This window comes from Entelurus aequoreus, linkage group LG05, assembly GCF_033978785.1.
Source record: "Entelurus aequoreus isolate RoL-2023_Sb linkage group LG05, RoL_Eaeq_v1.1, whole genome shotgun sequence".
NCBI lineage: Eukaryota > Metazoa > Chordata > Actinopteri > Syngnathiformes > Syngnathidae > Entelurus > Entelurus aequoreus.
The window spans coordinates 85,069,120-85,096,815 of NC_084735.1; the positions used below are offsets into that span (position 1 = coordinate 85,069,120).

At 42.4% G+C, this 27,696-nt stretch overlaps 1 protein-coding gene across 1 annotated transcript; it reads left to right on the forward strand.

The window, feature by feature from the left end:
- Positions 1 to 376: 376 nt before the first annotated feature.
- Positions 377 to 27,274, forward strand: LOC133649978 (fibroin heavy chain-like). The gene is made up of 50 exons (XM_062046694.1): positions 377 to 491; positions 8,590 to 8,829; positions 8,920 to 9,003; positions 9,099 to 9,119; positions 9,216 to 9,359; positions 9,451 to 9,477; positions 9,619 to 9,720; positions 9,809 to 9,892; positions 9,970 to 10,407; positions 10,505 to 10,552; positions 10,649 to 10,711; positions 10,792 to 10,836; positions 10,910 to 10,972; positions 11,049 to 11,093; positions 11,467 to 11,865; positions 11,972 to 12,007; positions 12,095 to 12,316; positions 12,406 to 12,438; positions 12,525 to 13,427; positions 13,516 to 13,545; positions 13,624 to 13,833; positions 13,920 to 13,952; positions 14,048 to 14,227; positions 14,303 to 14,335; positions 14,429 to 14,467; positions 14,614 to 14,658; positions 14,871 to 14,906; positions 14,989 to 15,111; positions 15,203 to 15,244; positions 15,313 to 15,360; positions 15,561 to 15,614; positions 15,813 to 15,899; positions 15,977 to 16,000; positions 16,080 to 16,100; positions 17,888 to 17,914; positions 18,047 to 18,091; positions 18,510 to 18,749; positions 18,827 to 19,357; positions 19,441 to 19,479; positions 19,556 to 19,609; positions 19,678 to 19,977; positions 20,063 to 20,095; positions 20,164 to 20,343; positions 20,424 to 21,257; positions 21,475 to 21,648; positions 21,824 to 21,883; positions 23,304 to 23,351; positions 23,557 to 23,580; positions 23,814 to 23,879; positions 26,532 to 27,274. Exons 1-50 carry the CDS (start codon positions 416 to 418, stop codon positions 26,573 to 26,575), a joined length of 6,777 nt encoding a protein of 2,258 aa, XP_061902678.1. The 5' UTR covers positions 377 to 415; the 3' UTR covers positions 26,576 to 27,274.
- Positions 27,275 to 27,696: the final 422 nt, after the last annotated feature.

Consider the following 27,696-nt stretch of genomic DNA (forward strand, 5'->3'; position numbering starts at 1 on the left):
GGACCTAAACAAGTGTTGGCTGTGATCCATTTCCCTCTGCCAAGAGAACCATCACAGCCAGGACCCCCGGGTGACTTTCTCCCCCTCAGAGGAACCCACCTCCAAATGTTCTATTTTTTGGCAGATACAAGAAAATAAATGTAGCCAGTGGGGGTTGAAGGAGGTGATCCAATGTGTTTTCTCTGCTTGTCTCTCTTGGTCTGAGCGTCTCTCGGCCAATTAAATTGTCCAGTCTAGCACCCGCTTGCTTGTTCCGCTGGACCCCCCCCTCCCCCACACACACACACACACACACACACACACACACACACACACCCTCCTCGCCCTCCCTCTCTAAAGGCCTGGTGGAGCCCTGGGAGGTTTGCTGGGGATAAAACGTGCAGCTTCAGAGAGGCCAGGGACATTTGGGAGCACCATGGCCAGAAGGACGGCGTGCACGTACCTCCGGGGGGTCGTCCTACTCGCCCTGTGGAGGCCGGCGCTGCAAGGAGGTGAGTCCACTTTGCTGAGATCAGCTCTCACACTCTGCACACACGCACACACACACAACGCTTATGTTTTATTCTCACTATTGGACAAACAGATGGATGTAACATGCAATTCATAGCTGCAAATAGTGATCATGCACGTGTGACTTTGCTTTGAGGAGGAAGTCGTAAAAAAAGGTGTAGCGTGAGAACCTTTGTGACTTCATGAAGTCATGGTGTGTTTTTTCGTCGGGGGCTTTTTAGCAGCTCTTTTAAAAGCCGCATCATCAGCCTGTTCTGCATCCTGCATCCCATCACAACCTGCTTGTCTCGTCCGACACGCCTCTTCACCATCTTCTTCACACGCAAAGTCTCCACTTCAGGGAGCATGATGAGAGTGTTTCCATGCTAACAAGCTTCAAGTCCAACACGCTACTATTGTTTTCATTATCAATGTTGACAAAAAGTTGCAAATCCTGAAAAATCCTAACCACTTTGTAGAAAATAACAGTAAATGTATAGTATGATAAACATCACTTTTTCTAAATGCTTTGTATGACTTTACCAACCTTAACTTTTTTTAACTTTAAAACATTTGTACGCATGTGCAGGACTAAAAAGATGTAGAATATTAATATAAAGAGTAAAATAATGCAAACTATTGAATAATGCACTACTAATAGGAAACCAATAAGAAACAGTAAAGAAAAAATATATATATATATGATTATAATATATCCTGAATTCATCATGTATTATTTATTAGGTATTATCTATCTTCTATTATAAATTACTATGTTTATTACAATGTTTCTGTTTATAATCTATAAAATTGTGTATTTACTTCTAATTAAACAATGCTTATGTCAGCATTATTTTTATTGTTTAATTTAGGTATTGTTATCTTACATACTGCACTTATTTCTTACGGGACAATGGTTCTGTACATTTGTATTTCTTTATTATTCATTAATTAGTAAATTAAGCTATCTGCAAACGTTGCTATAACTATGAAAAAAAGGTAATGTGATAGCAATTTGCTCAAAGTTAAATTAAAATTTTAAAAGCAAAAAATATAACTGTATATATATATATATACACATATAAATATATACATATACATATATATACATGTATATATATATATATATACACATACATATATATACACATATACATATATATATATATATATATATATATATATATATATATATATATATATATATATATATATATATATATATATATATACACACACACGCACACACCTGACCACCGAACTCATTACTATTACAGACAGATGAGTAATTTTTATCCGATATAATTAGTAATTGTAAAAAATATACGCATTTAAAAATATATGTGGTGTATATCTATCTATCTGTATCAATATATATATATATATATATATATATATATATATATATATATATATATATATATATACATACATATACATATATATATATACATATATATATATATATATATATATATACATATATATATATATATATATATATATATATATATATATATACATATACATATATATGTATATATATACATATATATATATATATATATATATACACATATATATATATATATATATATATATATATATATATATATATATATATATATATATATATACACATATACATATATATATATATATATATATATATATATATAAACATACATACACACACACCTGACCACCAAACTAATGACTAATTACGGACAGACGAGTAATTTTTATCCGATATAATTAGTAATTGTAAAAAATATACACATTTAAAAATATATGTGGTGTATATCCATCTATCTCTATCTATCTGTATCTATATATATATATATATATATATATATATATATATATATATATATATATATATATATATATATATATAAACATACATACACACACACCTGACCACCAAACTAATGACTAATTACGGACAGACGAGTAATTTTTATTCGATATAATTAGTAATTGTAAAAAATATACGCATTTAAAAATATATGTGGTGTATATCTATCTATCTGTATCTATATATATGTATATATGTATATTATATTTTAACACTGAATTAGTAATGTTACACTTTATTTTAATTGTACTCATGAATTATATCTAACCTACTTACAGTTTACAACCATGTCAAATTAAAGGCCTACTGAAATGAATTTTTTTTATTTAAACGGGGATAGCAGATCTATTCTATGTGTCATACTTGATCATTTCGCGATATTGCCATATTTTTGCTGAAAGGATTTAGTATAGAACAACGACGATAAAGATTGCAACTTTTGGTATCTGATAAAAAAAAGGCTTGCCCCTACCGGAAGTAGCGTGACGTAGTCAGTTGAACATATACGCAAAGTTCCCTATTGTTTACAATGATGGCCGCATGAAGTGAGAGAGATTCGGACCGAGAAAGCGACAATTTCCCCATTAATTTGAGCGAGGATGAAAGATTTGTGGATGAGTAAAGTGCAAGTGAAGGACTAGTGGGGAGTTGAAGCTATTCAGATAGGGAAGATGCTGTAAGAGCCGGGGGTGACCTGATATTCAGCTGGGAATGACTACAACAGTAAATAAACACAAGACATATATATACTCTATTAGCCACAACACAACCAGGCTTATATTTAATATGCCACAAATTAATCCTGCATAAAAACACCTGCGTGTTTGTTATGCTAGCTCCTAGCTCCTCTGCTAGCTCCTAGCTCCATAGAACACGCCAATACAATTCAAACACCTGATCAACACACACCATCACTCAGCCCAAAAGACCGTTTCCTTAACCCAAGGTTCATAAAGCTTATATATTTTTAAAAAGTTACGTACGTGACGCGCACATACGGTCAAGTTATCGAATGTTTAGCAGCCAAGGCTGCATACTCACGGTACCTGATATTCAGCTGGGAATGACTACAACAGTAAATAAACACAAGACATATATATACTCTATTAGCCACAACACAACCAGGCTTATATTTAATATGCCACAAATTAATCCTGCATAATAACACCTGCGTGTTTGTTATGCTAGCTCCTAGCTCCTCTGCTAGCTCCTAGCTCCATAGAACACGCCAATACAATTCAAACACCTGATCAACACACACAATCACTCAGCCCAAAAGACCGTTCACCTAACCCAAGGTTCATAAAGCTTATATATTTTTTAAAAAGTTACGTACGTGACGCGCACGTAGGTACGGTATGTGTTATGCTAGCTCCTCTGCTAGCTCCTAGCTCCATAGAACACGCCAATACAATTCAAACACATGATCAACACACACAATCACTCAGCCCAAAAGACCGTTCACCTAATCCAAGGTTCATAAAGCTTATATATTTTTAAAAAGTTACGTACGTGACGCGCACGTAGGTACGGTACGTGTTATGCTAGCTCCTCTGCTAGCTCCTAGCTCCATAGAACACGCCAATACAATTCAAACACATGATCAACACACACAATCACTCAGCCCAAAAGACCGTTCACCTAACCCAAGGTTCATAAAGCTTATATATTTTAAAAAAGTTACGTACATACGCAAAAAAAAGCCAAAGCTGCATACTCACAGTAGCACGTCTGCGTCTTTGTCATCCAAATCAAAGTAATCCTGGTAAGAGTCTGTGTTGTCCCAGTTCTCTACAGGCGTCTGTGTATCCAAATCAAAAGTCCTCCTGGTTAGAGTCTCTGTTATCCGAGTTCTTCCATCTTGACTGCATCTTTCGGGAATGTAAACAAAGAAGCGCCGGCTGTGTACTGTTGTGGCTGACTACGTTCGAAAAATACGTCCATTTCGCACCGACAACTTTCTTCTTTGCTTGCTTGGCTTCCTTCTCCATAATGCAATGAACATGATTGAAACAGATTCACGAACACAGATGTCCAGAATACTGTGGAATTATGAAATGAAAACAGAGCTTTTTCGTATCGACTTCAATGTGGAAGGCATACCCGTGTTCGCCGGGCTACGTCACGCGCATACGTCATCCTCAGAGGCGTTTCGAACCGGAAGTTTAGCGGCAAATTTAAAATGTCACTTTATAAGTTAACCCGGCCGTATTGGCATGTGTTATAATGTTAAGATTTCATCATTGATATATAAACTATCAGACTGCGTGGTCGGTAGTAGTGGCTTTCAGTAGGCCTTTAAATGAAAACATGTGTTATTACAAAGATAATTAACAAATAAACCTTAGGCTTCGGTCAGGCTGATTAGAAAAATAAGTCCAAACAAATACACTGCATAAAAAGGGACTCGTATGTAACTGGCGAAAAATACATTTACATGCATATACCTTGTGCTAAAATAAATTAACAAAATTAGTGAGGAATATGTATGTAAATATGTAAAGTGTAAATGAAAATATAGTTTCACCATTTGAGTCATAATTTTTGCGCTTAAGAAACTTCTCTATGACTTTAGCTGCGGACTTCTTCTGTTTGAGGTTGTCATTACTGCCACAAGTGGTGGAAAAGTGTATTACAACTGAATATTGTTGCGGCTCATACTGACCACAGCTGGGAAACAGGTGTTTTTTAGGTGGCCCTCTGGGGGTCGCTCCACAATGGGCCCCTTTAAAATGCAGGACGTAAACAAATGATCAGTTACTGCTGAGACATGGAGAGGTTGTTGGATTAAATCAAGCTCTGCTTCTTCCTACTCCTTTTTCGGCCATGTTGAATGGTGCAAGTGTCCCAAAATAATTACCATTAGCAAGGTGAAGAAGGAAAGTAAACTGTAAGAAAAAAAATCATGGCCTACAGCAGGGGTGTCCAAACTTTTTCCACTCAGGGCCACAGACTGAAAAATCAAAGCATGCTGGGGCCATTTTTATATTTTTCCTTTTTTAAAACCAATACAATATGTAGGTTTTTGTTTTTTTTAACCTTTATGGCTTTCCTCAAGTTTGGCCCCCGGTACCCGGAAGGGTCTCAGTCAAAAAAATGTTAGAAATAAGTCATAAATTATTATTTTTTCATTTAACGCTTGAATCTCGAGATCAACTTCAGGTCTGTCTGTCGTTATAACGATTTTTAAAATTTTGTTTTTATGTTTATGCCCTTTATGTCAAAACCCTTATTAATATGACAAACACACAAACTATGCAACATTTCCCCCCAAAACTAGGGATGTCCGATAATGGCTTTTTGCCGATATCCGATATTCCGATATTGTCTAACTCTTTAATTTCCGATACCGATATCAACCAATATATACAGTCGTGGAATAAACACATTATTATGCCTAATTTGGACAACCAGGTATGGTGAAGATAAGGTACTTTTTAAAAAAATTAATGAAATAAAATTAAATAAATTAAAAACATTTTCTTGAATAAACAAGAAAGTAAAACAATATAAAAACAGTTACATAGAAACTAGTAATTAATGAAAATGAGTAAAATTAACTGTTAAAGGTTAGTACTATTAGTGGACCAGCAGCACGCACAATCATGTGTGCTTACGGACTGTATCCCTTGCAGACTGTATTGATATATATTGATATATAATGTAGGAACCAGAATATTAATAACAGAAAGAAACAACCCTTTTGTGTGAATGAGTGTAAATGGGGGAGGGAGGTTTTTTGGGTTGGTGCCCTAATTGTAAGTGTATCTTGTGTTTTTTATGTTGATTTAATTTTTTAAAAAAAACAAAAACAAAAAAACGATACCGATAATAAAAAAACCGATACCGATAATTTCCGATATTACATTTTAACGCATTTATCTACGCATCTCTACCCAAAACATTTCAAAGTGGAATATTTGATGTGAAGTAATTGGAACCTTAAATAGGTCAATAATTCATAACAATAAAAAAATAAAAAGAATAAGTGTTGAAAATAAGCCAAATTTACATTTTTGTTTTACTTTTTACGCTTAAGTCTGTAGATCTGTTGATTATAAGATTTTATAATGTTTTAATTTTTTGTTTGTTTGTTTGATGCCCTTTTTGTGAAAGATGTTTCACACAAAATATGCAATATTTTCCCCCCCAAAATATTTCAAAGTGGAATTGTTCCAGTGAAGTAATTGGAGCCTTCAATAGGTCGATAACAGTCCGCATGGCAGCTTTGTGTTATTAGTGTCAACATTGCAACTTTTTCTTGTTACATTTCACCTGTTTACTCTTTTATTACACTTTTTCATGTTTTACATTTTTATTGTAGTATTTTCAGAATGTGCCGGGGGGGGCCGTTAACAAATTAGCTGGGGGCCACAAATGGCCCTCGGGCCGCACTTTGGACATGCCTGGCCTACAGGTGATGATTCAGTGGCCATTGAGGTGCTGCACAACCCCAAACCTTATTGAAGTGATTTGTTGACTTCAAATTGTGTGTTCATGAATCATTCCCATTCTTTGGGAATCCCCACCGACCTCAATCTTTTTTATATTTAAGCATTTCCTTTTATAGTCCTTCATTCTGCAACTTTCTATTTCTGGACTCGATGTTTGGGCCAACACTACATAGGTGCCGACAACTCTCAATTACACACAAAGAGTTGAAGCATGTGTGCTGGATGAGAGGCGCTGTGCTAGACACACACACACACACACACACACACACACACACACACACACACACACACACACACACACACACACACACACACACACACACACACACACACACACATTCCTGCATGTCTAGCATCTGATGTTGTTTATTTAAATTCTTGCTATTTTGATATCTTAAACCCCTCCAATTAAGCGCTAACAAAGCCGCTAACAAAGCCATTAACAAGCGGTGACTCATAAATTCCAAAAAAGTCCAGCCCAGAGGCAACAAAAAAACATCCTGTCTTATTTTATTTGCAAACCTAAGGTACATCTTTGAGACTTTTATTAGTAGGTTGCATAGTGAAGTACATGTTCCGTACAATTGACCACTAAATGGTAACACCCGAACAGGCCCGGCCCTAACCAATCTGGCGCCCTAGGCAAGATTTTAGGTGGCGCCCCCCCACATCGGCAGTGAAGTGCACAAGAAACCGAATAGCTTTGTCTTTGACCTTTTTTTTTACTTAAAGAAAGCAAATTAACAATCAGAATAGTTAACAAGATAAAAAAAAATATGGATAAATAAATGAATACAAAAAATAAAAAATGAATATATGAAATACAATATTTTTTACATACATAAACACAAAATTAAACGTGTCAACAAGTTGCATAAAATAAATTAAAAATACAATATAAATAAGGCACTGCACAAAACAAGATATCAAACCAGTATGACTTTAACAACCATATTACAAAAAAGGGGATCCTACAGAGTTCTCTATTTGTGCTTTTTAATATTGCATTAACTAGAATGACTTACAAATTACTGTACACCAGGGAGTACTGTAATTACCTAACGTTACATTATTATTTTCCATAACAATTTAGCCCCCTTCCACAATATTAACCCGACGTTAAAACAGAACTAGCTATTTATTGATTAGCAATTGCCGAATCATGTAACATTAGCTTAATGCTAAAAAGCCAGGTTACTATCACATTCTGTAACAGACAAATAATTTCATGTAGGCTAACGTTACCTACCTGCTACCTCTGTCTTTTTCTCGTTTCTCCTCTTCTTTTCTCCCCTGGGCACCTGACAGTTTTGATATCTTGTGTTGATTTTTTTTATGTGGTGACATCCAAAAAGAGTCATGATATAGGAAGGGAGGGGGCGCACCGTGCCGGGGGAGGGGGGGCGTAATGTTATAACAAATAATATTTCTATTAAATAGGCTTTACTTTGCATTTTAATTAACGTGGGATTATTTTATGTATTTAGAAATAATAGTACCAAATTTTTATTATTATTTTTTTTTCCTCCAACATTTGTGGCCCCTGATGGACGGCGCCCTTAGCATTTGCCTAACGGCCTATGCCACGGGCCGGTCCTGCACCCGAATAATCTTGTGGAAAGAAACAACCATATTAGCATGCTAACAGCAACAACGAGCGATTGATTGATTAAGTAAAGACAACCCCAACGTTTGTTTATGTTCTATTTGCATTCATTTTCTGAAAAACTGTACCTTGTCAAGTCCTCCTTACTTGAGCTAAAAAGGTTGAACTATTTGCATATGAAGGTGTGTTGGTACCTGCTGGGGGAGCAGCTGGAAAAGGCGCCAGTGCTGCAACTGGATTTGGACCGGGTGGCGCAGGAACTGGATATGGACCGGGTGGTGCAGGAACCGGATTTGGACCGGTTGGCGCAGGAACTGGATATGGACCGGGTGGCGCAGGAACTGGATTTGGACCGGGTGGTGCCGGTACAGGATTTGGTCCTGGAGCAGGAGGGGCCGGCCCTGGACAAGGAGTTGCGGGAGGTCTGTGTTGTTGGGTTTTTACGACAAGAAATATTAGCTGTCTGTTTGTAGTATTAACGTGGACTCTGTGCTTAAAACTGTACCCCTCAGGTGGCTTCGGTGGTCAGGCACCAGGAGGTTTCAGGCCCGGCACCTATGGTCCAGGCAGTGGTGGACCTGGAGGATTTGGTGCTGGTATGACAGAATTTGATCTAGTAGAATATGCTTCTTTTATACAGTATAATTCTCTAAAATTAGCATGACTATTTTAATTGGTCCTCTTTCGACAGGTGTCAAGCCTCCGAAAACAGGTAAGACTATCTGGTCCAGCTTGTTTACAATAAATGGAAATACCATACCATGTATTCAATCAATGTTAAATATCACTTTGATCATTCCAATTGAAGGTGGTGCCTATGGTGGTCAAGGCTTCGGTACAGGACAGGGAACTGGAGGTGGAGGTGGAGCTGTGCCAGGTGGTTTTGGCAGCTATGGAACTGGGCCTGGGGGAGCTCCAGCTGCTGGTTTTGGTCCAGGAGGTCAAGGCACAGGCATGTTAATAATAATGTAGATGACAGATATATTGCACTATGTCGTATATACATTTGCAAACTAATGAGATTATGTGTTGTCCACTTACAGGTGCTGGTGTCAAACCTGGGAAGTCAGGTAAGAAGTTTTACCTGCTGAGTAAACATGTTTCAGTGGGTCACCCTAAATCAGGAGTAGTCGACATACATCTACATCGGTCTTAAGAACCCTTGCTGAACTGCTCTGAAAATAAAACACATGTCCTTTACCCTTAATTAGGGTATGGAGGCTTTGGGGCAGGGGGCACAGGTGGAGCATTTGGAACCCAAGGAACTGGGGCCAACAGAGGTCAAGGTGCTGGAACAGGTCTCGTACCTGGAGGTGAGTGGTTCATTCAGACACAGCTTTTTCAAACATAATCAAATGAAATGATTTATGTGGCGTTAAATCAAGTCTACCTTTGAGTTAGGTGGCTTTGGAGGAGGTTACGGTCCAGCCAGTGGGAATCAAGTTCCAGGAAGTGGTGGAATAGGACCCAAACCCCCAAAGACTGGTACAGGACAATCAGTAATGTTACATCTAAAAAATAAATAAGACTCTGAATTTCTGATCTTGTTATACCTGGATCAGGTTATAGCTCAGGAGGGACAGGATTTGGACCTGGTGGTGGAGCAGCTGGTCCTGGTGCGACAGGATACGGGCCTGGTGGAGCAGGATATGGGCCTGGTGGAGCAGGATATGGGCCTGGGGGTGCAGGAGTTGGGCCTGGGGGAGCAGGAGTTGGTCCTGGTGCAACAGGTTTTGGGCCTGGAGGTGCAGGATTCGGGCCAGGTGGAGCAGGAGTCGGGCCCGGGGGTGCAGGGTATGGGCCTGGAGGTGCAGGATTCGGGCCAGGTGGAGCAGGAGTCGGGCCCGGGGGTGCAGGGTATGGGCCTGGAGGTGCAGGATTCGGGCCAGGTGGAGCAGGAGTCGGGCCTGGTGGCGTAAATACATTTTTGCCACAAGGTGGTGCTGCAGGGATGGGACCAGGTGGGAAGAGTAGCGGCAAATCATCAAAACAACTTCCAGGTAGAGTCTAATACAATAACTGTTTTGTGTTTGAAATATGACCATTTTATATGAACTTTGTTCCATGGCCTAAACTCTTATGCTGTCATACATACAGGTGTCGGGGTTCCTGGACTCTATCAAGGGGGATTTGTACCAAGTCAAGGTAAGCCATTTGACACATTTACTAAATACAGGTGTTGTAAATAAATTCCTTCAAGGAATACAGAAAAATAAAAAACATTTCCTATTTACTGGATAGACTTTGGAGGACGTGGTGTTCTCCCTGGAGTGGCAACTGGTTCTGGACTTGGGTCTCAGGCAGGTGGGTACCTAGACTTGAATTTAGACATCTCTTCGAAGAGCATACATTACAAAATGTAACTGCTGTTCTTTAACTTGCAGGTGCCAGAGTACTCGGCCAGGGCGGTGCCGGTCAAGGAAGCGACAGTAAGTGTGATCATGACGTCACCCACGTACAGGTGTATCCTCAGCATGTCTGAAATGGATTTCTCTCTTTTAGATGGTCGAGGACAGCAATTGCCAGGGATTTTTCGTGGGTACCCTCTGATATCTCCAAAGTCAGGTATGTCTGGAAAAGTATTGGTTTTTTCAACAAAAAGACTTTCAACTAAAATTGGAATTGCAATTATTTTTTACAGGAACAGGGAAGTCGAAGAGCCCGGCCAAAGCTGCAGCTAAATATGGTAAAAGCACCTTCCTGTGGGTTTCTGGCAAATGTTTAACAGCATTTTCCTAGACTGGCTAGTTGTTTTGGTAGCAGCTAAACTAGCATGTCGCGAGACCGGCGATACTGTGTACCCGTAATCACGTCTGCGCTAAGCAGATGCGCAGAGGGTTGAAATGGCATCTGTATGGTCTGTTGACAGCAATGTTTCTTTTCCCCACTCTATTTGAACCACTTTTTATGGATTTATTCTCGGAGAAAAATGAGAATGAAAGGGTTGAAATCCATATTCACACTTTCTTTTTTTTAGTCCCACAATCTATTTTTAGTCACAGATGCAAGTAAATTGGTTGCTCTGTACAGCCCTGTTGACTGTGGCTATTGTCCACCAGGTGGCGCTGGAGGAGGTGCGCTTGGTCAAGGTGGCAATTTAGGAGTTGGCACTGGGGGACTCCCTGGTGGAGGGCTAGGTTTTCCTGGCTTTGGAGGTGGAGCTGGAACAGCAGGTGGACCTGGAGCGGTTCCTGGATATGGGGGCGGAACTGGAACGGCTGGCGGACCTGGAGCGGTTCCTGGATATGGGGGCGGAACTGGAACGGCTGGCGGACCTGGAGCGGTTCCTGGATATGGCGGCGGAGCTGGAACAGCAGGTGGACCTGGAGCTGTTCCTGGATATGGCGGTGGAGCTGGAACAGCAGGTGGACCTGGAGCTGTTCCTGGATATGGTGGTGGAGCTGGAACAGCAGGTGGACCTGGAGCTGTTCCTGGATATGGCGGTGGAGCTGGAACAGGTACTGAGCTTCAAGCAGGCTCAAGTGTGCCTGGAGTAAAACGTGTTAAAACGCGAAGCATCCTTGGAAGCAACGTCCCTTAATCAGTCAATGTTTTGTGCCCTAGGTTATGGTCCTGGATCAGCCAAAGCACGCAAATATGGTGAGACACGGACGCAGTTCAGTGTCACACAATTTAACAAACTATCCGCAGTCACTGAGGACAGGTCTGGATTAACTTTATATCTAGGTCAGCCTGGTGGTGCCAACACTGGTACGACTGGAGGGTTTGGTGTACCGGGAGGAAGTGCTGGTGTTAACACAGGAGTTCCCGGATACGGTCAAGGTGGTGCGGTCACTGGTCCAGGATATGGTCCAGGTGGTGCCGGAAGTGGTCCTGTAGGAGGTGGTTACGGACCAGGTAGTACTGGCGCTGGACTAGGCGGAGCTGGGACAGGAATAGGATCTGGAGGTAATTATGACTCTTTCAATTTGGAACAAATAGACCACGACACAATCTATATTGATATCATGACGTTTAAATTTGAATACCTACTACAGGTTATGATGCCAATGCCAAAGCTCGCAAATACGGTAAGAAAATACCTCAAAATGTAGACATGGAAGGTTTAACTAGGTTCCATCGTATTTACTGAAAAGAGAAAAACATTTCCTTACAGGCATGTACAGTGGAGCACTTGGAAGTCAAGGAATAAGTACTGGAGGACAAGGTCCTGGTGGTGCTGGTACAGGCTTTAGACCAGGAGGCGGAGGTGGACCTGGAGGTGTTGGCACAGGTTATGGCCCAGGAGGAGTGGGGCCTAATGGTGTTGGAACAGGATTTGGACCAGGAGGAGTCGGACAAGGAAGTGCAGGAAAAAGCTACGGACAAAGTGGAGTTGGAGCTGGTGGTGCTGGCACAGGCTATGGACCTGGGGGAGTAAGGCCTGGTGGTGCTGGGACAGGGTTTGGACCAGGAGGAGTCGGACAAGGTGGTGCAAGTAAAAGCTATGGACCAGGTGGAATTGGAACTGGTGGTGCCGGCACAGGCTATGGACCAGGCGGAGTAAGGCCTGGTGGTGCAGGTACAAGCTTTGGACCTGGAGGCGTCGGACCCGGTGGTGCTGGCACAGGTTATGGACCAGGAGGAGCAGTTGCACCGGGTGGTACTAACACAGGTTATGGACCGGGGGGAGTAAGGCCGGGCGGTGTTGGTACAGGGTTTGGACCAGGAGGAGTCGCACCTGGCGGTGCCGGAAAAAGCTATGGACCAGGAGGAGCCGTTGGACCTGGTGGTGCAGGCACAGGTTATGGACCAGGAGCAGTTGGACCTGGTGGTGCTGGTGCTGGTTTTGGACCTGGCAGGGGATTTGTGCCTGGCGGTGCAGGTACCGGCTATGGACCAGGAGCAGGTGCTGGGCCTGGAGGTGCTGGCACTGGATTTGGACCAGGAGCAGGAGTTGGGCCTGGAAGTGCTGGCACTGGATTTGGACCAGGAGCAGGAGTTGGGCCTGGAGGTGCTGGCACTGGATTTGGACCAGGAGCAGGAGTTGGGCCTGGAGGTGCAGGATATGGACCCGGAGGTACGACAAAATTCTAACATAGAAGGCATGGATATAATGTCAACTGGCTAAATGTCATCACTCTTTTTGTTATGTCTCAATTTCACAGGTTATGCTGGTGCCAAGGCTCGCAAATATGGTAAAAAGAAAACAACTTTGTAAAACATGATGCTACTGAAGTCTAGAACACCCTCAGTAACTCTGTCCTCTCTCTAAGGTCTTCCTGGGGGAACCAAGGGTGCAGGAGGACTTGGTGTTGGAACTGGACCAAGTTCTGGCCTAGGAGTGGGAGGAGGGTTCCAAGGACAAGGTCCTGGACAAACAGCTGGACGAGGAGCCGGTGCAGGACAAGGGGCAGGTGGATTGCCTGGTTCTAGTGTTGGAACTGGAAGAGGACCTGGTGGGTTTGGACAGGGTAGCACAGGAGGTACGAAAAGTGGAAAATAATCATCTTCAAACATTTGTGCTGTTACATTTGCCCAATTACTTATTTCATGAACCTTCTCTTCACAGCTTCTCCTGGTGGGGCCAAGTCTCAAAAATACGGTGACTTTCATCTTTAAAATAAAGCTTATTCATATTAAATAATTTATATGAGGTATATTTAAATTGGCACTAATTGTCTGTGATCTTGTCCATAGGGCTTCCTGGTGGCAGTGGAACTCCTGTGTCGGGTCAAGATGGAAGAGTAGGTGGCACTGCAGGGACTGGAGGAGCACTGGGGACTGGTGGAAACGGATATGGACCTGGGGTTGCGCCTGGTGCAGGTTTTGGACAAGGCGGAGGCTACAGTGCAGGGACAGGAACTGGATATGGACCAGGTTTTTATGGAAATATAATTTACAGCTCTCCTAAACAAAATCCTAAATATGAACTTAACAAATTGCCATTCACAGGTTATGGAGCTGGAGAAAAGGCTGCCACATACGGTATCAATACGTCACTTAATTCAAGTGAACATTTGAATAAACTTTACTATACAGCTTTAGTGTTTCTAAATGTTCTGTTTGATTTCTTTGCAGGTCAAGGTGGGGCCGGTGGTGGGGCAGGAGCAGCACAAGGTAAGAGATTTTTGCTAGAAGCTTTTGATGTATGATACTGACCATGGAACGATGGGAATGCATATATTTTCAGTGATAATAACTTCTATGTATTGTAGTCTGCCTTTGGTCTTTCAATTAACATTTTGTCTGGCCTTATTTAATAGGAGGCTTTGGAACGGGAGGTTTTGGAACAGGCACAGCAGGTCAAGGTTAGTAAAAATGAAATGTAGCCCATTACTGACCTCCAGTGGCATTAGCCAGAATGGCAGCAACACAGACCTTAAACTTACCAGCCATGATGATCAGAGAAGCTGAAAAAATATGCTACAAAATAGAAGATAGAACAATATATCTTAATTTGTTGTTATTATTGTTCTATCCATCACAAGAATAATCATTTATTATGGTATCTTGTGTTCAGGTTATGGCACAGCAGGATCCAAGGCTGACAAATACGGTAAGACATTGTGTAAATGACAATGATTCCCGGTAGTGGACGCACTTTTATATTAACATATTTATACACATACACCCCATAGGTCTACCTGGTGGAGTGTCACCTGGAGCAGGAGCCGGTACCAGTGCTCCAGTCAACGGCACTGGCGTTTACACGAACGGAACCCACGCCAGGGGTGGTGCTCGCACAACAACCAGACCTGGTGGTAAGTTACTGTCACAGTAAAAACTGAGAGGAAAGGTTTAGAAATCATATAAGGAGATTGCAGTCAGTAATCCAAGTCTCTGCTGGGTCAGGACGTGATGCTGCACGAGGCACGCTAGCGCCGTTACCAGCAGGTACACAACACGACAACGTCTTTGTACAGCACATTGAAGAAATATGCCTGATGTGTTGTTTCATCCAGGTGGACGCGGTGCTGAAGTGGGAAAGGATGGAAAAGACATTGATGGAGGTGTGTGTCCAAGAATGAGGACAGAAAAGGAGACAATAGGGTGTCCAAATAAGAAATGTGATATCATATCCTATAAACTTAACTTCCTCAATACTTGTCAGCTTTAGATACATTTCTAGAAACAATCTTAGCTGCCAATATGATCATCCAATTGCTATTCTGACGATCAATTTCAATTTTAACAATCTGTCCAATTCCAGGTGAGGGTGGTCCCGGCGGTGTGATTGAGGGGTCTGGCATTGCTGCAGGAGAAGGTGTGTTTAAATAGACTGAGTTCTTCAGAACCTCTTTTTAGTTGTAAAGTAGGGCTTGAAGAGCTACACCATTAAAGGTGGAGACAAAAGACAAATTATTTTTAAATATTGAAAAAATTCAAAAAAGTTGTTCTACATGTAGAACAGTATAAGATGTTGGATGAAAGTGTGCACACAAATTCACCACTATTGCAACAGGGGGATTTGGAGGAAGACCATTTGGCGCTGGAACTGATGGAGATGGTCTGAAGGGAACAGGAATTCCCATCCTTGGAGCAAGACCAGGTACTGAGTCACAGATTTTACACATCTTCCATATGTTGCCCTAACGCTGCTATTTTGTTCCTGGTGTTTTCAAACAGGTATCGGTGGGACTCCACTTCCAGGTCAGTGTTTACTTTGTAGACTGAGATCTTGGCGGAGTCTTAGTGCCCTTTACATGTATGCTGTTGTGTTGTCCTACAGGTTCCACAGGAGCTGCACCTGGTAAGTTAGCATCTAAACCAGTGGTTCTTAACCTTGTTGGAGATATCGAACCCCACCAGTTTTATATGGGCATTCACCGAACCCTTCTTTAGTTAAAAATAAAATGTTTTTTTTCAAATTTAAAGGCCTACTGAAATTAATTTTTTTTATTTAAACGGGAATAGCAGATCCATTCTATGTGTCATACTTGATCATTTTGCGATATTGCCATATTTTTGCTGAAAGGATTTAGTATAGAACAACGTCGATAAAGTTCGCAACTTTTGGTCTCTGATAAAAAAAAACCTCGCCCCTACCGGAAGTAGCGTGACGTTGTCAGTTGTTCACTCCCTCATATTTTCCTATTGTTTTCAACGCAGCTAGAGCTATTCGGACCATTACCCCATTAATTTGAGCGAGGATGAAAGATTCGTGGACGAGGAACGTTAGAGTGACGGACTAGAATGCAGTGAAATACATATTTTTTTTCGCTCTGACCGTAACTTAGGTACAAGCTGGCTCATTGGATTCCACACTCTCTCCTTTTTCTATTGTGGATCACGGATTTGTATTTTAAACCACCTGGGATACTATATCCTCTTGAAAATGAGAGTTGAGAACGCGAAATGGACATTCAGTGCCTTTTATCTCCACGACAATACATCGGCGAAACGCTTTAGCTATGAGCTAACGTGATAGCATCGTGCTTTAACTGCATATAGAAACAAAACAAAAAAAACCCTTGACTGGAAGGATAGATAGAAAATCAACAATACTATTAAACCGTGGACATGTAACTACACGGCTAATGCTTTCCAGGCTGGCGAAGGTTAACAATGCTGTGCTAACGACGCCATTGAAGCCTACTTAGCAACCGGACCTCACAGAGCTATGCTAAAAACATTAGCTCTCCACCTACGCCAGCCAGCCTTCATCTGCTCTTCAACACCCGTGCTCACCTGCGTTCCAGCGATCGACGGAAGGACGAAGGACTTCACCCGATGTGTTTGGCGGCCCGGAGACGTAGGAAGTCAAGGTGAGGTCGCCGGCTAGCGCGTCTGCTCTCCAACAAAGTCCTCCTGGTTGTGTTGCTGTAGTCCGCTGCTAATACACCGATCCCACCTACAACTTTCTTCTTTGCAGCCTTCATTGTTCATTAAACAAATTGCAAAAGATGTCCAGAATACTGTGGAATTATGAAATGAAAACAGAGCTTTTTGTATAGGATTCTACGGGGTACCATAACTTCCGTTTAACTGACTACGTCACGCGCATACGTCATCATACCGCGACGTTTCAGCCGGATATTTCCCGGGAAATTTAAAATGTCACTTTATAAGTTAACCCGGCCGTATTGGCATGTGTTGCAATGTTAAGATTTCATCATTGATATATAAACTATCAGACTGCGTGGTCGCTAGTAGTGGCTTTCAGTAGGCCTTTAAGACAAAGTTATGTTTTTTTACTGGTGCACAAAATGAACCGTGCATCAACATCACCTTGTTCAAAGAAGAAAACCAACACAGTGCATGAACTCACAACAAATTACACACATGCAAATCAGTCTGACTTCTGTTGTTGCCGTATCCATTAAGCCGATAGGGAGAAGTTTTTATTTACACGATGAGTCGGGTGTGTCTTGACCTCTGCGGCGGAGGCTCCGTCGAACCCCTGAGGCCGTCTCACCGAACCCCTAGGGTTCGATCGAACCCAGGTTAAGAACCACTGATCTAAACATATCACATTGGTAAGAAGACCATGTCTGCAAAAAAGCTTCAGTGGATGATCTGTATCTGCTATCAATGCAGGTGGTGGAAGAGCTGTCCAACCAACCGGTATGTAAACCCGACAGTTTTGGTCTATTTCCAAATTCTGTGTCCATTAATGGCATTTGACTTTGAAAATACCCACTGTATCTATGAATAGGAATCTCCAACAGCAAAACTTCATGATCTATTGTTTTGCAGGTGGAATCGGCGTACTGCCTGGTGCCAAACCTCTCAAACCTCCAGGTGAACAAACACAAATACGATAACACAAATTAAGAGTCTTCACTCAGCTCCCACTAGCAAATTAGATTTCTTATAAACCTTAATTGAAGCTTACTCAGTGGCCTAGTGGTTAGAGTGTCCGCCCTGAGGTCGGTAGGTCGTGAGTTCAAACCCCGGCTGAGTCATACCAAAGACTATAAAAATGGGACCCATTACCTCTCTGCTTGGCACTCAGCATCAAGTGTTGGAATTGGGGGTTAAATCACCAAATGATTCCCGGGCGCGGCCACCGCTGCTGCTCACTGCTCCCCTGTGGGGGTGGGTCAAATGCAGAGGATAATTTCACCGCACCTAGTGTGTGTGTGACAATCATTGCCACTTTAACTTTAACTTTTAAGTTGTAAAACAGGTTTGATGTTCTCCTGTACTTTACCTAAAGGAGTCCCAAGAGGGGATACACCAGGTGAAGGAGAGGGAGAAGCGGGTCCTTTTGGAGACAGATTTGGCACAGGAGGAAGACTGACAGGAGTAGAAAGTACTCCTTCCAGTGCAGGAGCGGTAGGAGGAGTTTCAGGTGGTGTGAGAGGAACTGGAAGAGGAGGTGGCCCTGCAACTGGAACTGGAGTTGGACCAGGTGGCACAACTGCAGCAGTAGGAGGAACACTAAAACCCTCCAAAGGTGCATTTTCTGTCTTACAAATGTTCACATCTGACAAAACTTTGGAAACTGATCTATTAGTCTGTTTCTGAATGCAGCATACAACCCCGATGGCACTAAAGTTGGAGCTTCACCTGGTGGAGTAGGGGGTGGCACTGCAGTATTTGGAGGAGGTCCAGGAGGAGTTGGTTTCGGTCCTGGTGCAGTTGGAGGAGGCCAAGGAGGAGTTGGATTTGGGCCTGGTGCAGTTGGAGGAGGCCAAGGAGGAGTTGGTTTCGGTCCTGGTGCAGTTGGAGGAGGCCAAGGAGGAGTTGGATTTGGGCCTGGTGCAGTTGGAGGAGGCCAAGGAGGAGTTGGTTTCGGTCCTGGTGCAGCTGGAGGAGGCCAAGGAGGAGTTGGTTTCGGTCCTGGTGCAGCTGGAGGAGGCCAAGGAGGAGTTGGTTTCGGTCCTGGTGCAGTTGGAGGAGGCCAAGGAGGAGTTGGATTTGGGCCTGGTGCAGCTGGAGGAGGTCCGGGAGGAGTTGGATTTGGGCCTGGTGCCGTTGGAGGAGGTCAAGGAGGACTTGGGGTTGGCCCTGGTGGCATGGTGCCTGGCGGAGCAGGAACAGGTGCCGTGAAACCTGGAAAAAGTAAGCTGCTTAAGAATTGTTGAGGTTGAAACGTGGGCAATGAACCAGATTTATTCATTAGTTTTGCACATTATCTTTAATAGGTTATGGTGCTGGTGGAGCGGGAGCTTTACCAAGTGGAGGTATGCTAATTGCATTTTACTTGCCACCTGAAATGACTCCTATCTGAGGCCCTCAAACTCTTTTTTCCCCACTCAGGTTTACGCTTTCCGAATGGGGCTGGAGTGGGACAAGGAGGAAAACCAGGCAAAAGTACTTTTTACGATTTACTTGCTAAAACAGGAAAACTGATCAATTTTACATTTCTGTGTCTCTATCAGCATATGGAACTTTTGGAGCAGGAAACCAAGGTGGTGTTGGGCCTGGTGGCTACGGTGGTCCTGGAGGTGTTGGTGCTACACCCGGGGGATATGGCACAGGATTAGGGGGTTACGGTACCGTACCAGGAGGTTATGGTGCTGGACCTGGAAGTTATGGGGCCAAGACAGGAAGCAAGGGTGTTGGTGGTGGTGTCGGTGGAGCTGGGACCCTTGGAGCTGGAGCTGCTGGAGTTGGTCCTGGGGGTTTAGGAGGCGGAGCACGTTATGGTGCTGGTGCTGGTGGAGTGGGGGGATATAGCGGTAAGCTGATATTTTAAATAGCAAGGTGATGTATACTTAAAAACATTAAATATTATTTCATGGTTGTGTGTGTTCTCTTTTTCAGGTTCAAGATATGGCGCTGGAAAACCGTCAAAAAGTATGCAGACCTAAACATAGTCAAGCCTTCACATCGGCAACTTAAACAGAACCATTGTTTATTTGTAGGCTATGGGGCAGGACCTGGGCAAGGTGGCTATGGAGCTGGACTGGGTGGAGCTGGTTCAAGTCCAGGTCGTGTTGGAGCTGGGACAGGAGGTTATGGACCCGGTGGTTTTGCCACACCTGGCATTAATGGGAATGGTGGCATAGGTCAAGGACAGGGTATAAGGAAACCAATGAAATCTGGTATGATAACATAAATTTGGACTTCTGACATTTAAACATGTATAGTGACAACATAATAAGACTTATTTTCACTTCAACAGGTTATGGCTCACCCTCACTGGGTGGACCTGGCTATGGCAATGGTGGCTTTGGCCCAGGCAGTGCAGGCACAGGAACCGGTGGCTTTGGACCTGGCGGTGCTGGCACAGGAACCGGTGGCTTTGGACCAGGCGGTGCTGGCACAGGAAGAGGTGGCTTTGGACCAGGCGGTGCTGGCACAGGAACCGGTGGCTTTGGACCAGGCGGTGCTGGCACAGGAAATGGTGGCTTTGGACCAGGCGGTGCTGGCACAGGAACCGGTGGCTTTGGACCAGGCGGTGCTGGCACAGGAAATGGTGGCTTTGGACCAGGCAGCGCTGGCACAGGAAATGGTGGCTTTGGACCAGGCAGCGCTGGCACAGGAAGAGGTGGCTTTGGACCAGGTGGTGCTGGTTTTGGACCGAGTGGTTCTGCTAAAGGAAGGGGAGGCGTCGTACCAGGGTTTACCGGCGTCGGACCAGGTGGCTATGGACCTGGTGGTGCTGGCACCGGAACCGGTGGCCTTACACCTGGTAGTTTCAGACCTGGTGGTGCCGGTACAGGCGGGTTTATACCAGGCAGTACTGGTACGGGAACAGGTGGATTCCATCCAGGCAGTGCTACCAAAGGTACTGGAGGCTTCATACCAGGTGCTGGTGGTATGGGAAATGGTAGATTTGGACCAGGAGGTGCTGGAACAGGCAGCTTTGGACAAGGTGGCTTTGGTCCAGGGGCTGCCGGTCCAGGAGCCGGTGGCATTGGTCCAGGCGGTGCCCGCACAGCAATAGGTGGCTTTGGACAAGGTGGCTTTGGACCAGGTGGCCAACAATTTGGAAAAGTGAAACCACTTACACCTGGTAAGCTATGATCATATACTTCCCACATATAATGAAACAAATAAGAATAACTGGGGATGGAAAAAGTGTTAACATAATATACTGAAAGACATACCCAATCACTTTGTCCCATTTATTCACAATTAAACCCAACCAGTTTTTTTTTTACAAAAAGCGTGGGTTAATTTCCTATAACACGTGTGTGTCAGTGTTAGAAAGTATGAATGTTTTCCAACAGGAGGTGCTGGTTCTGCTGGCGTTGGACTTGGTGGCTACGGCTCACGAGGATATGGCCCATCTGGAACTGGGACAGGCTCTTTTGGTTATGGGCCTGGTGGACAAGCACTTGGAACAGGGAAACCTGCTAAATCAGGTTATGGCTCGTCGCTAGGGGGAGCAGGATATGGACCAGGTGAAAAAACTGAAATGTAATACGTTTCACAGCTGTAAAGTCTGAATCTTGTTGTTAAGTATCGCCTTGTCCTTAATCATAACTGGACTGTAATCTGTGGTGTTAGATACTGCTGGTATTTAACACTGATATAAGCATTAAATGCAATACAACTAAAAATGTATCTGTGTACCAGGCGGAGCTGCAATGGGTGTTCCAGGAGCAGGAACTGGAGGACTTCTTGGAGGAGGTCAAGGTAAGTTCGATTGCTCAAAAGAGAAAGAAAAGTTGAAGTACTTACAAGTAGGGATGATACTCGAAACCGGTTTTCCCGGTTTTTTGATAAGAAAAGAACCGAGTCCTCGGACTCGAATCCCTTTTTGAGAACCGGTACCCGTTATCGAGACCACTATAGTAAAGGAAAAGAGTTGATTCTTTATTCGAATCCCGTCCCGACCAGAAATGCTCCGTGGGACATCACAATAAATGACGTCACGTAGCTCAGTCATTAGGCGCAGATAGCGAAAGCAGGAAAACAATGGGCGGGAAAAAGCGCTCCAAGGTGTAATAAAGTTCAAAACAAAAGCTATAATCCATCGAATAACTTTACTGAGAGATTTGAGCAGGGTAAAACACATGACCAACACTTTTACGACCAACCGGAAACATAGCAACGCACCTCCTTTACGGCAGCTGTCGCAACGTTCTTAAAACAACCGCAGCACATACATATATATACAACATATCTCCCTTTTTTAACTTTTGTTTTTCTTTCCTTGTAAACGTTACAAAATCACACTGTAGATGTGTTGTCTGTCTAATTATAAATAATGCAGACGAGGCGTGTTGGCTGACTTCTTGACGTTTACTTTCACAGCGTGGCAACATGCAACACTTTTCGGGGCTACCGCGCATGCTCGTAACTCCCGTTGCATGCTGGGTAGTGTAGTTGTTATATTCTCTCGCTCATAACATTTTTCCCCCTATAAAGAAATAATGTTAACTCAATAAAGTGTATTTCTTTTTTTAGCTTTAACTTGTCATTTTTTAGCATTGTAACCACATTTGCAAAACACTTTTCTCTTCATAGAATGTTCTTTCAATAAAGAAATAAAGTGCAAAAATGTCAAAGCATCATAACAAACAGTTATGTCAAATAGTAGCAGAAGTGCACTTTTTGGAGAGCTGTATTATTTTCAGTTCTGTGCCCAAGGGACTGATTTTATTTAACACTATATTATTATTTATACACCTATAGTGATCACAGAGACAGCTTGTTTTTGTGTTACTGTATATATTTGTTTCTCTGAAAAATCCCACTTAATATACTTTGGGTAACAACAGTCAATATTTATTTATTTTATTTTATTTTTTTAGGTGGGTAACAGTCAATATTTATTTATTTATTAAATTTTATTTTTTTATTATATAATAAAAGTGAGCTTTTGTTAAACCAAATATTGTGTGTTTTTTTTTCCATATACAACAACCTATCTGGACTCCATAAGAGAATCGATAAGGAATCGGTTCGATAAGAGGATTCGATAATAGGCTCGAACTCGATAATTCCTTATCAAACATCATCCCTACTTACAAGCACATAACATGAGATAAGGCACTTCTGTAGGCCAATCATTTACTCTAAAAAGCCTAATGTGTGTCTTTGCCTCCAACAGGGGGGGCTCTCAATAGCTTCGGTGGAGGAGCTGCTGGAGGCTATCAAGGTAAAAAAAAAAACAAGCGCTAACCTGCTTTGTCCTGTGCTTCTCTTTCATTGGTAAATAATTACAATAATACAACACAAACATTACATTGGGGCACACCCAGTCATAAACAGCAACCGCAGTTCCACAGTTTTAGAAACAGAATGTTTTCAAATGTGGCATATTTTCATTGATGACATTGCTCTTTCCTGTTTTTATCCTTTAGGATATATGGGGGCTGGACAGAAATGTAAGACATCACACTATGTCCTCAAAAACATGCACACATACACACTATGTGGACTCGAGTATTTGGACACAGCTTCTAATCAATTGATCAATCACATGTGTCATTATGGTTGACATAGTAAAAATTCCCAAGAGAAATGTGGAAGCTGACCCAGTTCTTTGGGTCGTATGGTTAGAGGAGGTATGGTGACAGAACCTTCAGAGTAAGAATCTTTGCTTCCATATGTCTTACAGCGAGCGCCCAGAAAGCAGCAAAGTACGCAGCCATGCAGAATTTCCTGGGAGCTGGAGCCTACAGAGGTAACAGACACTACACAACTTGACATAACTATAATATCATTAGAGATGTGAGACTTACAACAACTCACCATTCAATTCCATTACGATTCTTGGGGTGACAAATCGAATCCCTCAATATGTCATTTGTTATATGAGTTATAATAAAACCTTTTTTTTTTTTTTTTTTAAACAGATTAGAGTTTTACAGAAGCTTCTCTTTTCAGTCCAAAAGTTTATATATCAATGATGAAATGTTAACATTGCAACACATGCCAATACGGCCGGGTTAACTTATAAAGTGCAATTTTAAATTTCCCGCGAAACTTCCGGTTGACAACGTCTATGTATGATGACGTATGCGCGTGACGGGAATGGTTGAAACGGAAGTATTCGGACCCATTGGATCCAATACAAAAAAGCTCTGTTTTCATCGCAAAATTCCACAGTATTCTGGACATCTGTGTTGGTGAATCTTTTGCAATTTGTTCAATGAACAATGAAGACTGCAAAGAAGAAAGCTGTAGGTGGGATCGGTGTATTAGCGGCCAGGAGGACTTTGAGATGGATAGCAGACGCGCTATCCGACGCTAGCCGCCGACCGCATCTATGATCGGGTGAAGTCCTTCGTCGCTCCGTCGATCGCTGGAACGCAGGTGAGCATGGGTGTTGATGAGCAGATGAGGGCTGGCGTAGGTGGAGCGCTGTTTTTATCATAGCTCCGACGAGGTCCCGTAGCTAAGTTAGCTTCAATGGCATCGTTAGCAACAGCATTGTTAAGCTTCGCCAGGTTGGAAAGCATTAACCGTGTAGTTACATGTCCATGGTTTAATAGTATTGTTGATTTTCTGCCTATCCTTCCAGTCAGGGGTTTATTTCTTTTGTTTCGATCTGCATTTAAGCCCGATGCTATCACGTTAGCTCCGTGAGGAGTAGCTAAGTTAGCTTCAATGGCGTCGTTAGCAACAGCATTGTTAAGCTTCGCCAGGCTGGAAAGCATTAACCGTGTAGTTACATGTCCATGGTTTAATAGTATTGTTGATTTTCTGTCTATCCTTCCAGTCAGGGGTTTATTTCTTTTGTTTCTATCTGCATTTAAGCCCGATGCTATCACGTTAGCTCCGTAGCTAAAGAGCTTCGCCGATGTATTGTCGTGGAGATAAAAGTCACTGTGAATGTCCATTTCGCGTTCTCGACTCTCATTTTCAAGAGGATATAGTATCCCAGGTGGTTTAAAATACAAATCCGTGATCCACAATAGAAAAAGGAGAAAGTGTGGAATCCAATGAGCCAGCTTGTACCTAAGTTACGGTCAGAGCGAAAAAAGATACATCCTGCACTGCACTCTAGTCCTTCACTCTCATGTTCCTCATCCACAAATATTTCATCCTCGCTCAAATTAATGGGGTAATCGTCGTTTGCTCGGTTCGAATCGCTCTCGCTGCATTGTAAACAATGGGGAAATGTGAGGAGCCCTTCAACCTGTGACTTCACGCTACTTCCGGTACAGGCAAGGCTTTTTTTATCAGCGACCAAAAGTTGCGAACTTTAACGTCGATGTTCTCTACTAAATCCTTTCAGCCAAAATATGGCAATATCGCGAAATGATCAAGTATGACACATAGAATGGATCTGCTATCCCCGTTTGAATAAAAACAATTCATTTCAGTAGGCCTTTAAATGACAGAAAGGGTTTGGAAACTCTTGCTTTTTCTTGGGACAATCATGAGCCGTGGCTCTCACTAGACAAAGGCTGTGCTACACAACATTTCTTGCAACAAACACTTCCTGTCCCTCACCCAATGTATACTGTGTAGGAAATTGGTATGCCTCTGCACCAAAGTTAATGCGCTAAACTGAAAGATCTGATTACAAATACTTGACTACACCCCTAGTCCAGGGGTCGGCAACCCAAAATGTTGAAAGAGCCACATTGGACCAAAAATACAAAAACAAATCTGTCTGGAGCCGCAACAAATTAGAAGCCATATTACAAACAGATAGTGTGTCATGAGATATACATTGAATTAAGATGACTTAAAGGAAACTAAATGAGCTCAAATATAGCTACAAATGAGGCATAATGATGCAATATGTACATATAGCTAGCCTAAATAGCATGTTAGCATCGATTAGCTTGCAGTCATGCAGTGACCAAATATGTCTGATTAGCACTCCACACGAGTCAATAACATCAACAAAACTCACCTTTGTGTATTCACGCACAACGTTAAAAGTTTGGCGGACAAAATGAGACAGAAAAAGAAGTGGCATAAAACACGTCCTAGAAAGTCGGAGAAAGTTATACATTGTAAACAAACTAAGGTGAGTTCAAGGACCGCCAAAATTAGTAGGACAAAACGGCGCTGGCCAAATACTCGAATCAGTGAAGCATGTTTAATACAAACAGTGTGCTTTATAACAATTAGGGAGGTTTGTGTCATGTTTGTCCTCCTACACAAACCATATTTAAACAAAAAATATATATTTTTTCCCCTCATCTTTTTCCATTTTTCATACATTTTTGAAAAAGCTTCAGAGAGCCACTAGGGCGGCGCTAAAGAGCCGCATGCGGCTCTAGAGCCGCGGGTTGCCGACCCCTGCCCTAGTCAATACTGTTAACGTCAACATGTTTCCATCATTGCTGTGTGTTCAAAGCGTGTCTTCTGGTTGTAGGCGCCGGCTGTCAAGGTAAATACTGCGGCCGAATGAGGAAGTGAGAGAGCGGCAGACAGGATGTGACCTCATTGCAACAACAGCGGTGCTAGACTGATTCCATAATCCCAGGCTGTACACAACCTACCTTGCATTGGAGCCAGAGCTTCGGAACATCACTGAGAAATCACCAGCTTAGCGCCGTGGTTCTCAACTTGTTGGCGTCAAGATTCCTTTATTGAAGGGATCCTGACATCCATGCTGAGAACCGCTGGAATGAGGACTAGATATTTCTTGTATGAAGTATTGCTAATGTTAGCCTGATACCAACTGGGCTCGGAGAGGATGTGCTGAGGACTCGGTCTAACTTTGACACTGCTGATGAGGAACTACACACACTCAATGTGAGATGATAATGTAACACACACTAAATGTGAGGTACTACAACAACCGAGTGGCCTCCATCCATTCATGTGTTTGTTTGCTGTCTACTGTGCATCACTGTACTAGTCTTTAACTTATACTGACAACCCAGCTCGTTATCTATTTAGTCAAGTGTTACAATTGCGTATTATTTTGTGCTACGCTCTACAAGTTTCCTACATGGTCGATGAATGTGTGTTTCATCACAGTGCTGCGTGTGAACTTTTTTTTAGGGACTAAATGAATCTCATCTTGCACTCAACTTGTGATTTTCATTGTTTCTAATGAACATATGTTGCCAATGGGCAAACACTTCCTGGTAGTGCTTTTCAATAAAAGAAATGTCGAACAAATATTTTTGCTGTTGCTATGTTATTTTGCAAGACTCTCCTAAGACTTTGGAGAGAGAAGTCCGTCTGTTATTGTTGTCACCATTTGTGCGATATTACCGTTCAAAAGTTTGGGGTCACATTGAAATGTCCTTATATTTCAATGAACTTTAAACTAGTCTTAACTTGAAAGAAATACACTCTATACATTGCTAATGTGGTAAATGACTATTGTAGCTGCAAATGTCTGGTTTTTGGTGCAATATCTACATAGGTGTATAGAGGCCCATTTCCAGCAACTATCACTCCAGTGTTCCAATGGTACAATGTGTTTGCTCTCTGCCTCAGAAGGCTAATTGATGATTAGAAAACCCTTGTGCAATCATGTTCACACATCTGAAAACATCTTAGCTCGTTACAGAAGCTACAAAACT

Coding starts and splice junctions, on each gene's coding strand:
- LOC133649978 (XM_062046694.1), top strand. CDS start 416: ATGGCCAGAAGGACGGCGTGCACGTACCTCCGGGGGGTCGTCCTACTC. Junction 11,866..11,971: donor TGGCGGTGGAGCTGGAACAG/GTACTGAGCTTC, acceptor TTTGTGCCCTAG/GTTATGGTCCTGGATCAGCC. Junction 12,008..12,094: donor AGCCAAAGCACGCAAATATG/GTGAGACACGGA, acceptor CTTTATATCTAG/GTCAGCCTGGTGGTGCCAAC.